The sequence below is a fragment of the Euprymna scolopes genome, chromosome 12 (genome assembly GCF_053919585.1).
Source record: "Euprymna scolopes isolate OS-2025 chromosome 12, ASM5391958v1, whole genome shotgun sequence".
NCBI lineage: Eukaryota > Metazoa > Mollusca > Cephalopoda > Sepiida > Sepiolidae > Euprymna > Euprymna scolopes.
Genome location: NC_136493.1, coordinates 12,662,007 through 12,677,767, shown reverse-complemented (window position 1 = coordinate 12,677,767; position 15,761 = coordinate 12,662,007). Strand labels below are relative to the sequence as shown.

Sequence of the window (15,761 nt, the reverse complement as noted above, 5' to 3'; positions counted from 1 at the left end):
AATTCATAACTTCTGACCTTGGAATATAAACAGTTCTTTGTTTTCGTGATAAGTACAATTCTGGTCATTTGATGGAACACAATGTGTAGATCAAATCCATCCGGAATGTGCATGTGTGCACATTTCTGCTTATAAATGTGCATCGTCACGTCTCCAACGTCCTGACTAGTCTTGGGACCATTCATCAGAATCAGGATTGAAAATCGGGAAAATCCGAATTTTGGTGGATATCAGAGTCGGTATTGGAATACAAAAAAATCAACTCTGACATTCTTTAAGCGCGTCTTGCTGAATTCGGGAATCTTTATGCTGAACTCGAAAATTTCGTACAAAATTATTTGAGAAGCAGCGATAGAGTATCATGTTTATATATTGAAAGTTCTTCAAAGAAGGTCAAAGGTTACATTGGCCGAAATTCATATTATTTAATCTAATATTCTCATCTTGGATGTTACCTTTACAATGTTTCAGCTAATGCAACCTCTGGCATTCTTCCAGCGTTGTTGAACTCAGGAATCTTTATGCTGAACTCGGGAATCTGTACGAAATTTCGAACAAAATTATTTATTTAATCGACAGGGATAAGTTGCTGTCCTCTTGCCAGTCATGACTGGGTAAACACTTGTGGAGCTCTTTTCTGTTTGCCTGCTTTCCAACTGACTATAATCTGATTGTCTTCAAGTCCAATGTAAACAAGCTCTTGATGAACTGCCCCCCCCCTAAATAATCCAATTTACAAAATTTCCACTACTTATGTTTACTACGCTATAATCACATTGACTAATGTATACCCATTAACCCTTATCATCGATTGGCCTTGATAAGTGGTGATTCATGTGAAAACATAATTTTATTACAAACCATTGTCAGCGCCTGGGATTCAGCATGCCATCCGTTGAGCCAATGCTTGGTAGATACAATTACTCCACTTACAGGCAAATCTTCATCGTACATCGAAAATTCCATTCAGTTCGTGGAAAATATCAATGATGCTCTCATTCATTCCAACTAGATGCTGAGTAATAAGTCTTTTCACTGAACTACAAACTGACGAGAATGACAGTGGTACGGGATAAGTTAAGCTGAGATACTTCAACGATGAACCCATCTGTATCCCAATAGATATGATACTATAGAAATTTTCTTCGATGTTAGAAAATAGAAAAAGAGGAAAAACTCTAACAAAAAGAGAAAATATTTGATGAGCAGAGCGAAAGTAAAGGAAATTAGGTTAGTAGAAACCATATGGACGATCGCCAAGACACATAAAGACCATATGAAATAGGATTGTTAACCAAGGTGAAGTAGTGACTGGGACAAAAGACCATATATGAAGGTCAATATATTTCAAGTTAGTTTACATACAGTTTAGGAGTGAGAGTGAGCTGGGAACAGTGATGAAAGTGTACAGTTTACGGAGAGTCTTCAGTTTGCGAAAATTGAGGACAGTTTGCGGTTTGAATACAATTGGAATGGGGTGTTAGGAGACCGAGATGAGCTGAGGTCGACTGACTGACAAACATGGCATCGACAGAACTAAGATATGGGCGTTACCTTTTAAAGGGTCGATGGTCTCTCTCTCTTTCTCTCTCTCTCTCTCTCTCTCTCTCTCTCACACACACACACACACAGCATACAACGGATATCTGCAGAATGTGTCGAAGTCTTTTTTCTCTTTGTTTTAATATCGGAGGTTCTGTATGTTACGGCGCCAAAACGAATATGTTGTATACTGGAGGAGTATAACACTGTATATTATGTACGCGTGTCTAAACTCTTGCATCGTCTAGTGATAATAAACTCACAACAACAGATATATTTTAATAACGGACATATAACAAAGGGAACAAATAACAGTTCCCTGGAGTGGTAACATCGGGTTAAACAGAGAAACATATCTGGTTGGTCCCTGATCTTGCTTGACGGATCTTCAGAAAAAGCTGCAAAGAAGATTCATCCCAATGAATCAACAAATTTCGGGTTGTCCTTTCAGTAACTTTATTTACCGATGTTTCACCAATGGAAAAGTGCTGCTAATCCTAAGCTAACGCATCTGGTTCCCTCTATTAGGAGTCATCACTCTCTCTCTCTCTCTCTCTCTCTCTCCCTCTCTCTTTCTCTCTTACTCCCGATTCTTGACTTATCAAATCATATCTTTTTTCTAAAAGTCTACCTAAAGTCCACGTCACTTTAAAATGACCTCTACATAAGACTACGTCAAACTCTAGAGGTCAATTTATTTTTTAAACATAATTACTTTTCTCTCTACATATTCATTTTGCTAAGATAACATTCTATTTTGACAAATATTACAACAATCGTCGACTAGCAATACCTTTGGCGTTGCCCTGCTAATATCTAACATGTTGAGGTTGTTTATATTTTATATTCGTGAACCGGTGCTCACCCTCGGCGATCGCCAATGTGTGAGAGACGACGGCACAGGCAGAATAGTAATGGAAAAAGAAAGAAAATGAAACAAATGCACACAGCGTTCGGTCGACGATTGGTGTGAGGATGCACATAGTATCAAATAGATGATCTGATGGAGATGTTGATCTTCCGTGTATAAATTATATACTTCATGGTTAGATCACCCCTATATCGGCAGAAAGAAGATATGACTATGGGATCACCATTGTCTCCAATATTGGTCAATGTATACATGAAATACTTAGAACAAATGGCATTAGGATCAACATTACGAGACCCATCGATGTTGTTGTGATATGTGGATGGCATATTCATGAAGAAAAGCACAAGGAGACGTTCGCGGAGTTTTGTTCAAGGTTTAATTTGGACAAATGGATTTAAAAGAGAGAGACTAATGTTGTTATATCTAGTTACTTACTTCTTAGACTTAATTTTATACTTAACAAAATGAGTGATCCAGACAGGCAGATACCGAAGTAACAATCACCTTAGATTATTTGTATATTGTTGGCCGTGTCTCGTTCACGCGGCTTCCACCAAAAGACTGATCTGAAAAGTTTAATTTTCTCTTCGCTCGAAAACGACGTCATTCTTCATTATTCGATTTTGTTTCGTCTATTGTGTGACCTGTTGTCCCTCTCCGAATCAACTTTACGTCACCCATTTTCATTTAACTATTAAAACGATTCTGTTTTACAGATCTCAGTTAGCATGCACTCAATGTAACCTTTACCAAAGTTCACACTAGCTAACTTAATCGCTACTGTCGGTCCATCACATGCAAAAGCAATATGTTGTAACTCTAATACATATCGAGAGGAGAGGGACTATCTAGAATTAACCAGCGCAACGAAACAATTATCAAGAGAAAATAATACAAGTAATCTGAATCAAGCATCAAAAGGATAGCACCCAATATGTCCACCTAAATAAACTAGATGAAGAAATGAAAGAAAAAAGTGGGGCGTGAATGGAATTTAATTTCTGTGGAAAGCAAGTTAGAATTTTTGAGAGGTGTTGAATTACATGGGTAGTTGTTAATTTCATTATTCTCGAGAAATGATTCGAATTTTATTTTTTTTTATCGTGATTTCTATTTATTTCGAGTAGAATCAACATGGAGCAACTTTGAGTACTTCATGTGTGGAAATCTGATGTTTTCCGTGAACCTATGTGTCTTCAAGTTTTTTTCTGACATAGCAGTAAACGGAATGTATTCTGTCCAGCGTGAGCGGATCTAGTTGTAATCAACTTCAGGGAGACTCAACTCTACGGAAACACCTCATCTAAGCCAAACTTCCTACAGAAAGAATCATAACAAAGAACTCTGCATATGCAATTCTATGCATATATACCACCACCCATTTCAATCTATATAATATTCTACTGGTTTTTTCGTTAGTCTGTACGTTACACTTTGAAAAAAATACAATATTTGAAAGACAAATTCATGAAATATGGTTTAAAAATGCAAATCTAGCAACCCTGGACAATAATATGAGAGTGAACTTCCTTAGATGTATCCTCGTTTTCGAATATCATTATAATAATAATATATGATCATTGTTGTAATGGCGTGAGAAAGCAACTCTTAGTAATTTCGATGTGCAGTAGTTCTTCACTGAAGAAAGAAGTCAGAGAAATTTTACGTAAAAAGAGAACATTCGAAAGAAACAGGGCAAAAAAGACAATAAACTCTGCTGCATGTTATTATTTTTCTGTTCAAAAAACTAATTTTTGTGCTATCCAGGAAGATACCAGCTTTAGCAAAACATTGATTTAATATATTTCTCATTCTGTGGCATGTCCACGGATTCTGCTAGTGAATAGTAACATCGAACTCTTAGCCTTAACATTCACAGACAACATGAATTGGAACAAATACATTAACGATATTGCCAAGGCTGCTGCAAAGAAGCTAGGCTTCCTTTACGGTGCTAGAAAATTACTCACACCTGAGAGTATCTTATACATCTCCAAAGACACCATTCGCCCATGCATGGAGTATTGTTGCCACATCTGGGACCAGTCTCTCCCTCCGAGACAGGGTCCAAAGAAATATCCAACCTAATACTTCTCGCACTATCAAGCTTCGACCCTTGTCTCATCGCCGTAATGCTGTATCCGTGTTCCCGTTTTATAAACGTTTTAATGAAATGTGCTCTGACGAACTCATGGCATCTGTGCTCCTTCGTGTAAAAACCCCCAACAAATCCCGGCGAGCAACAAAATTCCACCCTTTGACTCGGCGACGTGCAGAGAACTTTTTCAGGGCAGGTGCTCAAGTGAAAAAAAAACTGCAAAAATATAGTAAATAGTATAGTCTCGGTAGGGCACAGATCTATAATATATTCATCTGAAAAAGGACATGTCAAGCTGGCCTTACGGTTATCGTACTTAACTCAATGTCTTTAGGTTTTGTTTCGATCTCAGCTCGAGTATTTTTTTACCTACAAGAAGTGAACTGTTTAGAAAAAACATAATACTTACATGCACATGTCTCGGTTTCTTTCCGTTTATTATTATTATTATTATTATTATTATTATTATTATCATTATTATTATTATTATTATCATTATTATTATTATTATTATTATTATCATTATTATTATTATTATTATTATCATTATTATTATTATTATTAATATTATCATTATTATTATTATTATTATCATTATTATTATTATTATCATTATTATTATTATCATTATTATTATTATTATTATCATTATTATTATTATTATTATTATTATTATCATTATTATTATCATTATTATCATTATTATTATTATTATTATTATTATTAATATTATCATTATTATTATTATTATTATTATCATTATTATTATTATTATCATCATTATTATTATTATTATCATTATTATTATTATCATTATTATTATCATTATTATTATTATTATCATTATTCTTATTCTTCTTATTATTATTATCATTATTATTATTATTATCATTATTATTATTATCATTATTATTATTATTATTATCATTATTATTATTATTATTATTATTATTATTATTATTATTATCATTATTATTATTTTATTTATTTATTTTCATTTTTTAAAAGGAATTTAAAGTTGTTTTATACCTATGGTATTTCTGTTTATAATAAATAAGAATTCTGCATTAATTAAAATATAATATTTATGCGTATTTTATGACCGGGCAGCGCCAAGTGGCCTGCTAGTTCATATATAAAATTCATCACAAATCCGTAATTTTTGGATTATCCTGATTACTATTCTCATCTTGAGTGTGATTCTCACAACGTTTTGGTCGATGTAACCTCCGATCTTCTTCAGATGTATCTTGTTGAACTCGTGAATGTAGACGGAATTTCAAACAGAAACCTGTACTGAATCTACATTGTTAGCGTGTTTTCGTTCCGTCAGCCATGACCAGGTGAAAGTCTTAAATAATCCGCACTTGCATTCTTAGTATCGGCCGAACTAAGAATTGATCAATTGATTAATTTAACCTCTAGAAGAGTGTTTTAGTTCATAAAATAAATACTTTATATTATTGGGGTTAGTCCGACTACAGTTCTCATTTGAACTGCTATTTTCATAACGTTTCCGTCGATGTAACCTCTTATCTGATAAAGTCAAACCTGTTGAAAATAACTCTGCAGCAATTTTTACTATTTGCGATCAGGGCAACTTACTACCAGGATTTTTTTACCCCTATGACCGGGGAAACTCTACACAGCATCCGAATAATCGTCTAGGATGTCGCGAAAAATATCAAGAACCTCGATCTACACGAGGAAACTGTTCCCAATAACATTTCGGTGATATTATACAAGAAGCTACAACCCCCGAAATAGCTCATATCCTGATAAAACGCTAAAGGAAAAATGCTTTCCATTAGACTGCAAGATTTAGTTTTAAAGTTCGCATTGCAGTATTTAAAAATTTCAAAATCAGTCTTCTGCATCCCAGCACGGACAGATCAGTTCTTCGTTATGAGTAAGTTGTTGTAATCTGCAATAAATCAAAAAGTTGTCAACCACCTCACAAAACACACACACACACACACACACACACACACACACATATATATATATATATATATATATATATATATATATATATATATATATATATATATATATATATATATATATAAGCCAATGGAGTACTGTTGCCACATCTGGGTAGGAGCTGCTAGAAGCAGCTTATCCTGCTTGACTTCCTAACTTAGCGGGAGATGCCCTTTTCTCTTCCCTGTAACCTCTTTCCCACAGAAGAGACGTTGCGAGCCTGTCTCTGTTTTATCTTTGTTTTCATGGCAAGTGCTCGTTTGAGCTCCAATCTATGGCCCCCCTTCACCAAACTTTCACGAAAAACACTCGTCTAGCTAAAATCTATCAATAATTTCATCCACTTTTTAACTGTGTCTAAACCGAAACGTAGATTTCATGAAAAAAGCTTCTTTCTTAGAACTGCACGCCTGTGGAACTCTCTTCCGTTTTCCTGCTTTCCAGCTGACTACAATTTAATTGTCTTCAAGTCCAATGTAAACAAATTATTGGTGAACTGTCCCCTTAAGTATACCAATTTACAAAAATTTTCACTAATTACGATTACTATGCTATAATTCCATTGACTACTGTACCTCCATTAACCCTTATCCTAGAGTGGCCTCTAGGCCTTGATAAGTGGTGACTCCCATGTAACAAATAATATGGATTTTGTCTTGCAAGACCTACAGCTGACATGCTGACTGATATATCAGTGAATCTACCGACGGGGGTTCATTTTTAAGTTATCACTTTTGATGTATCAACTGCCATGGAAAGATTTATGCGGAAAGATTTGTGTCACGCGCTTGGTAGCTATGAAATATCTTGAAATGTTTTCTCAACCATCACATCTTTTCTGACCGATAGGTCTATGAAAGCGCAAAGCAAATAGCATCAACACCGGTGTGCCTAAAAGATTCATTCTTAACCAAAGCCTCTTCACAATTTTCATAAATGATCTTTCAAGTCATATTCTGACGTAAATCGTTTTCATCTATACAGACAATACAACTATTCATGGCAGCACAAAATGAATATCTCTCCTTCTTTGATAAGATTATTGGATCAACTTTCAGCCCAGACGTGTAATGAAAAACTTACATCAAATCTATTGCTAAGGTTTTGGGGAATATGGTTGGATCATTCCACAGCTCCAGAAAGTGCCTCACTTTGAGAGCCAGATACGTCCGAAGATGGAGTATTGCTCTCATATCTTGTCTTGACAGAATACAAAATCAACTTCGTAATATAATGGGGGATGACTCTTCTCGTTTCTACAGCCTTTTTGATACATAAATGATGCTTCTTATCGCTCTCGACTCTATCCCCATGTTCATAGTAAACGTTCGACTGAGCTCTAATCCTTGCCTTCATCATGTAAATTATTCACAAGAACTCTACACGAATACTACAACCACATTTGAGTCATCCTGTATTTCAAATGTAAGCATAGCAGAACGACTGACGGACAACGCCTCTTAGAGAAATTATTGGACCCAATTCAATTAAGATGAGTCCAATTTAAAACTGAAGTTCGGCAGACAGAAAAACAGAAGATTCGTGGACGCATCTTATAACGTAGTTTTTACAAAGTTTACATTCACGTGAAAAGAATTGATATACCGTAAAACAGAACAACCGATCCAAACACCATGAATTAACATATGAAAATATAAATAACTTGGAACGTAAAACATTTTTCCAAAATTACCTAGGGTTGATATGCTGTAAAACAAACTAACTAATCATGTTCTTAAAATACGTTTTCTTTGTTTTGTTTTGTTTTTTGTTTTTTTATTGTTTTTTTATTTTTCATATTTCTAGCATTACTTAACAGCGTTCGCCGGAAACCTGTTGCAGCCAATCATCGTCGCAAATACAGCTTTCTGTATGAATGGTGACAGCCTTGGAATCAGTGAACTAATTTCGACTAATTTCTTTGTATCTGGATTAAGTACGTTGCTTCAAACTACATTCGGTTGTCGGTAAGTCAAATATTTCTATAAAACACCTATATTTTTGTTTTATTGTGTCATTTTATTAAGCAATTGAAACGTTTGTTTGTCTGTCTGAGAATCCACATGAGGTCTATTTGACGCAACATTATCTCTTCTCCATATATAATATTTTGATTGCAGAAATTCCCCTCTGGACCAAATTACCGTAGGTTTGCAACAACAGATGCTACATACAAATCCAATACGTCGCTCTCTACAGATTACAATCGTGCTGAAAAATAAATAAATAAATATATTAATCGATTAGCATCTCTCTATACAGAAGACAATAACCTTTTCTGTGGGTAAATTTTTACATTCGCTCCACCTCCACAATTTTCTTTAACATGACGACTTTTATGGATTTTCGACTATGCTGATTACGAAAATCTCAATTAAATTTAGCAGACAAAAATACTTTTCGATGGTTAGGGTTATCTATCCCAAAAGCCGTTCTTAACATGAGGCGGTTGTGGTTGTCTATTCCGAAAGCCGTTCTTAACATGGGGAGGTTGGGTGTGTCTATTCTGGAAGCCGTTCTAAACATGCAGAGGTTGAGGGTGTCTATTCCGAAAGCAATTCTTAACATGAGGAGGTTGGTCACCAAACAATAACAACTGTACTTTAAATTTTTACGAAGGGGGGGGGCTGTGTTAACTGGGCAATGCTGATTAACGGGTCCTGATAGTTTAAAATACATTGGCAGTGAAAGGAATTAAAAATGACCAAAGCTTCCTCTCTCCGCTACCCATCAATTCGCCTGCAACAGAAGGAGGTCACGTGTGTAACAAAATACATGAAGATATATAAAACTTGAAGCTTAAATTTTTTTTTTTTTCAAAATTAATGGATTCGGCATTAAACAATTCGAAAAGGGTTGATATGACGTCAAACAAAAACAATCAAACAACCAAACGCGTTCTTAAGAGATTTTATTGTTTTTCTACTTCTTGTTTTTTTTTCTCGCTCTTCATATTTCTAGCATTATTTAACAGCTAAACGTTTATTCTTCTGTACGTTTTACTTTTATTTTTCTTACTTTTCATATTTCTAGCATTACCTAACAGCATTACCTAACAGAATTACTTAACAGAATTACCTAACAGTATTACCTAACAGAATTACCTAACAGAATTATCTAACAGCATTGCCTAACAGAATTACCTAACAGAATTGCCTAACAGTATTACCTAACAGAATTACCTAACAGAATTATCTAACAGTATTACCTAACAGAATTACCTAACAGAATTATCTAACAGCATTTCCTAACATAATTATCTAACAGAATTACCTAACAGTATTACCTAACAGAATTACCTAACAGAATTATCTAACAGTATTACCTAACAGAATTACCTAACAAAATTATCTAACAGCATTGCTTAACAGAATTACCTAACATAATTATCTAACAGCATTATCTAACAGTATTACCTAACAGAATTACCTAACAGAATTATCTAACAACATTACCTAACAGAATTATCTAACAGCATTACCTAAAAGTATTACCTAACAGAATTACCTAACAGAATTATCTAACAGCATTACCTAACATAATTACCTAACAGAATTACCTAACAGATTCAACCAATCATCGTCAAGAACACGGTTTTCTGTATTAATTTTGTGTGTTTGTCAAAATACCTGTTTGAGTTCTATTTCAGTTGTGATTATTTGAAATACATTGATTGTGACAAACACACAAAAAAATGATCTCAGCTTATTGGATTAACTCGTATGTGAAATTATAATCCGTATAAAGCCCTAACTCTGTTTCGAACGGATATCGTAATACTTAGTTTGCTACACCTTTTCATAACAAAGGTCCATACAACATTTCAGCTAGATCGGCCCAGTTGTTTTTGAGAAAATGTGTAGCGGGTAGACAGACAAACAGACAGATAAAGAGAAATATAAACTAGTCTTAGCAAATTAAAAACGGGCAAAGTTATAGCATATTGACTTCTATGCCTAATTGATAGTTGAATATGGTTAAGCGTTAGTTAATAGTTGCATTAAATACTAATCACTATTAATCCCTATTAATCTATAACTGCACACCGAACCGATACTCTTGAATTGAAAGCCATGTTTATTTAAGAAAAGTTTTCCGATGGGTAGCTATTCTGTACAAGTCCTGGAAATGAAGAGTTTTTAGTAGGTAGCTGTTATGTATTCGGTGGGGTTCTGTTCTGTTTAACTCTCTGGCTTGAAAATTTTGCAGGCAAAAAGCAAAAGATCTTTTTGAAAAAGGTATGTGCCGGAATGCTAAAAGATTCAATATTTTCATGAGAAATTCTGGTTTCTGATTGGTTGATAGCAGAACGTGGCTCCATTCTATTGGTCAGTTTCTATCTCCAGTGACTATAAGTAGAATCTTCCAACTTTCTTTAATCATATCCTTTCAGTAGGTAAAAATATTGCAATGGATACGACAAAACTCAGTTTGCTGAACCATATCATAACAAAGTCGCATACAGATTTTAGTCAGATTGGACCAGTAGTTTCCAAGAAAACTTCTAGAGTAAATGTGGTATTGTGGTGATTCACCCCAATTAATCTCTAGTAATATCTAACTGTCTATGAAATGGATACCATATTAGTTAGTTTATTCCACATTATCATGGTACAGGTGCATACAACATTTTAGTCAGATCGATGCAGTAGTTTCCGAGAAAAGTGCAATGGCAGACAGACCAAGTAAGAGAAATATAATATATAGAAATCGGCGAAATACGTCTGTACTCTATAATTCCAGTCATAGACGATCGCTTTTCATATAGCATTTACCGCTACAGATGGTTTTATTGATTTTAGACATTTTTGAAAAGAATCACATTGACCTCTTAAAGGTGACGGTGAGGGAGCGCGAATAACCACTCTACTGATTTATATGACCTCTGACCTTTTTTAAATACTAGCGGAGGCGCCCGGCGTTCCCCGGTCATAAAAAAAACAATGGGACAGCGGGGTGGGAAGCAATTTTTTTTTTTTTAATGTGACAACGGGGGCGAAGGGTGAGTTGCCCGGTCGTAAAAAAGAATTGTAACAGCGAAGGAGGATGTGGGGGTGCAAAAAATTGTGACAACGGGGGCAATAGTGGGTGGCGTTGCCCGGTCGAAATTCGCGTCGAAAAGTAGATTTTTATCTGACCCCCCTTCAAAGAAAACGATATTTCTACATGAAACAATTGACCATTTTTTTTTCTAATTTTTGATATTATTGTCTGAGACATCGTTCTTTTTAACAATGCTAAGTTGGTGCGTGTATGATGCGCATGAGAAAAGTTTTTAGCTGACATACAAACATACACACTAACACACAGGCATTTATATAATAGATAACTCATAGAAAAACACATTTAAAATGGAGTTTTAGGGTAATTGTACCATCCTAATAGAAGCTGAACTGTTCAAAATAAAATATTTTTAATCCATAACTTCAAATGTGTGCTATTTACACACTCTATTTCTAACATTACAGGTAATAACAATTGTCGAAGCCCCCCTCCTTATCGTCCAGCTGATGAGAAAATGTCACTATGTAACAAGGTAAACTCCGAATTACTGTATGATTAGGAATCGATTTTCCATTTAAGCAATCACTCAATTGCCTTAAATGTTATGACGAAATATAGAAATTAGTAATCGTTCATCTATTCAATGTGGAATTCACCGTAGTAAAAGATAATTACATAATTGCCAGCTTGTCTCTGCTCTATCGTTATTTTCATGGCGTGTTCGACTAAGTTCCATCTATGGTCCCCTCTTTGCCAATCTTTCATCGTCTAGCCAAAATTACTATCAATAATTTCCCCCACTTTCTAATGGTACCTAAACCTAAACGTGAATTCCATTAACAAAGCTTCTTTCCTAGAACTGTCCGCCTGTAGGACTCTGTTTCGTAGGTCTGCTTCCCAGCTAACTATAATATTGTCGTTTTCAAGTCTAACGTAAACAAGTTTTTATTGAACCGCCCTCTTAAATAGTCTAATTGTACAACTACAAACGATTACTACGCTATTTTCTCAATGACTACCGTAGACACGTTAACTCTTATCCTCGAATGACCTCCTGGCCTTGATATGTGGTGACTCCTTTATTAAAACCAATATCTTTTATACAAAGTAGATTCTCGGGACTTGACGGAGGTTGACAGTGGTCAGACAGATGACTGAGATTGGCTTGAAGAAACGCTCACGTGTGTTTCATTCATACATGTCCGTTTTAAACGTGACTAGAGAGAAAGAATCTCTAAATTCACTGGAAATCAGATGACGTATAAAAAAGAGAAACATAGACTATCAACCTCTATGACGACGATGTGAAAGATTTTTTTCTTACATTTATTGATGTCCCTTACAAATGTTCTTAAATACGAGAAAACATTCATTAATAGTTTCATTTTCTTTTTTTTACATGGAGGTCACCACTTATCAAGGCCCGAAGGCCACTCAGGGATAAGGTTTATTGCGTGGACAATAATCAATCAGATAGTATTGTAGTAATCATTAGTATTGGGGGTTTTGATAGAGTGTCTTACTTAAGGGGCGGTTTGTCAGGAGTTTGTTTATGTTGGACTTGAAGACGTCCAAGTTGTAGTCAGGTGGGAAACAGGCAAGCGGCAGAGAGTTCCACTGGCGTGCAGTTCTAAGAAAGAAGCTTTGCTCATGGAATCTACGTTTGGATTTAGGCACAGATAAAGAGTGGGGAAAATGTTGACAGTAGTTTCATTCCTTGCTTTTGGAATTCTATTCCTGCTCCATGTTTCCCCGACTGTAACAACATGCAAAAATTTAAATGTAATATAAACAAACATCTTGCTGTGCGAATTAGGCCCTAGTGAAAATAGGCTTGGCTTGTGAGGAATAAAATGAAAAATAATATCTTCGGACTACGATGAGTCAAGATCTTCGCATTAACGTAAACCCTAACCCTAACCCTCACCTGCCAATATTAATCATTGTTTTTGTTTTTTACGTATGTTAAAAACTGTGACGGAACCAGTTGCATTAGGCATTAATCATTAATTCGCTGCCGTCTTAGAGAATAAGTCTTTCTTAAATTGAGTTTACAGCTAAAAAAAAAAAGATGTTGAAGAAAAATAAACACTTAAATACTATAAGATTGGAGGAAAAGATTCTCAAAATTTCCCTGAAAATCAAGTGTGCAAAAGATAGGCAAAGACTATCAACCGCTATGACTTGGCGATGTGAGAGGTTTGACAATCATTCCTCTATGCACGGCAGGCCCTCTACTTGACAAACATATCCGGTGAACTAAGTGGAAGAGAGATACAAGCAATTGCACTTAAGAAGACGATTTGAATCTTTAAAAAAATATTTCGGTTGGAATTTCTGAGATACGAGCAAAGGTTTTGCATCCGGTGGGATACCCAGCTAAAAAAAATGATAAGAAACTTGAAATAAAAACAAATCTACTCGAAGCAAAGCACAGGACGGTCTTGCTTTTCAAAACCAAGTTTAATTTTTTTATCCTTTTCTGGTCATTTATGTATTTTATTTTTATTTTTATTCATTTTTTTTGCGGACTGTTATCCTCGTCTTCATAGTTGTTGTTTAACCACGTTTCGGCCAACTCATCCTCTGGCCTTCTCCAGGAATGCTGACTCTTGGAACTGTATCCCCTGTAATTACTGCCTTCCATAGTTGTTGTTGGCTCACCACGTTTTCGCCAACTAATCTTTTGACCTGCTTTGTTTTTGTTTAGAATATATTTTTTTGTTTAGAACATATTTTTTTGTTTAGAACTTATTTTTTTGTTTAGAACTTATTTTTTTGTTTAGAACTTATTTTTTTGTTTAGAACTTATTTTTTTGTTTAGAACATATTTTTTTGTTTAGAACTTATTTTTTTGTTTAGAACTTATTTTTTTGTTTAGAACTTATTTTTTTGTTTAGAACATATTTTTTTGTTTAGAACTTATTTTTTTGTTTAGAACTTATTTTTTTGTTTAGAACTTATTTTTTTGGTTAGAACATATTTTTTTGTTTAGAACTTATTTTTTTGTTTAGAACTTATTTTTTTGTTTAGAACATATTTTTTTGTTTAGAACATATTTTTTTGTTTAGAACTTATTTTTTTGTTTAGAACTTATTTTTTTGTTTAGAACATATTTTTTTGTTTAGAACTTATTTTTTTGTTTAGAACTTATTTTTTTGTTTAGAACTTATTTTTTTGGTTAGAACATATTTTTTTGTTTAGAACTTATTTTTTTGTTTAGAACTTATTTTTTTGTTTAGAACATATTTTTTTGTTTAGAACTTATTTTTTTGTTTAGAACTTATTTTTTTGTTTAGAACTTATTTTTTTGTTTAGAACATATTTTTTTGTTTAGAACTTATTTTTTTGTTTAGAACTTATTATTTTGTTTAGAACTTATTTTTTTGGTTAGAACTTATTTTTTTGTTTAGAACTTATTTTTTTGTTTAGAACTTATTTTTTTGGTTAGAACTTATTTTTTTGGTTAGAACTTATTTTTTTATTTAGAACTTATTTTTTTGTTTAGAACTTATTTTTTTGTTTAGAACTTATTTTTTTGTTTAGAACATATTTTTTTGTTTAGAACATATTTTTTTGTTTAGAACTTATTTTTTTGGTTAGAACTTATTTTTTTGTTTAGAACTTATTTTTTTGTTTAGAACTTATTTTTTTGTTTAGAACTTATTTTTTTGTTTAGAACTTATTTTTTTGTTTAGAACATATTTTTTTGTTTAGAACTTATTTTTTTGTTTAGAACATATTTTTTTGTTTAGAACTTATTTTTTTGTTTAGAACATATTTTTTGTTTAGAACTTTTTTTTTGGTTAGAACTTATTTTTTTGTTTAGAACATATTTTTTTGTTTAGAACTTATTTTTTTGGTTAGAACTTATTTTTTTGTTTAGAACTTATTTTTTTGGTTAGAACTTATTTTTTTGTTTAGAACTTATTTTTTTGGTTAGAACTTATTTTTTGTTTAGAACTTATTTTTTTGGTTAGAACTTATTTTTTTGTTTTAGGACTTATTTTTTTGTTTAGAACTTATTTTTTTGTTTTAGGACTTATTTTTTTGGTTAGAACTTATTTTTTTGTTTTAGGACTTATTTTTTTGTTTAGAACTTTTTTTTTTGGTTAGAACATATTTTTTTGTTTAGAACATATTTTTTGTTTAGAACTTATTTTTTTGGTTAGAACTTATTTTTTTGTTTTAGGACTTATTTTTTGTTTTGAACTTATTTGTTTGTTTAGAACATAGTTTTTGTTTAGAACATATTTTTTG

At 33.3% G+C, this 15,761-nt stretch overlaps 1 protein-coding gene across 2 annotated transcripts in view; it reads left to right on the top strand.

Annotated features, from left to right (window-relative positions):
* LOC145291193 (solute carrier family 23 member 1-like) overlaps nucleotides 1-15,761 on the top strand; it is a 182,140-nt gene that overhangs the window by 55,098 nt on the left and 111,281 nt on the right. For both annotated transcript variants that reach the window (XM_080136771.1, XM_080136772.1), the window contains exon 3: nucleotides 8,304-8,464. In XM_080136771.1, coding sequence (XP_079992897.1) covers nucleotides 8,304-8,464 — 161 coding nt within the window. The remainder of the gene's footprint in view (nucleotides 1-8,303; nucleotides 8,465-15,761) is intronic.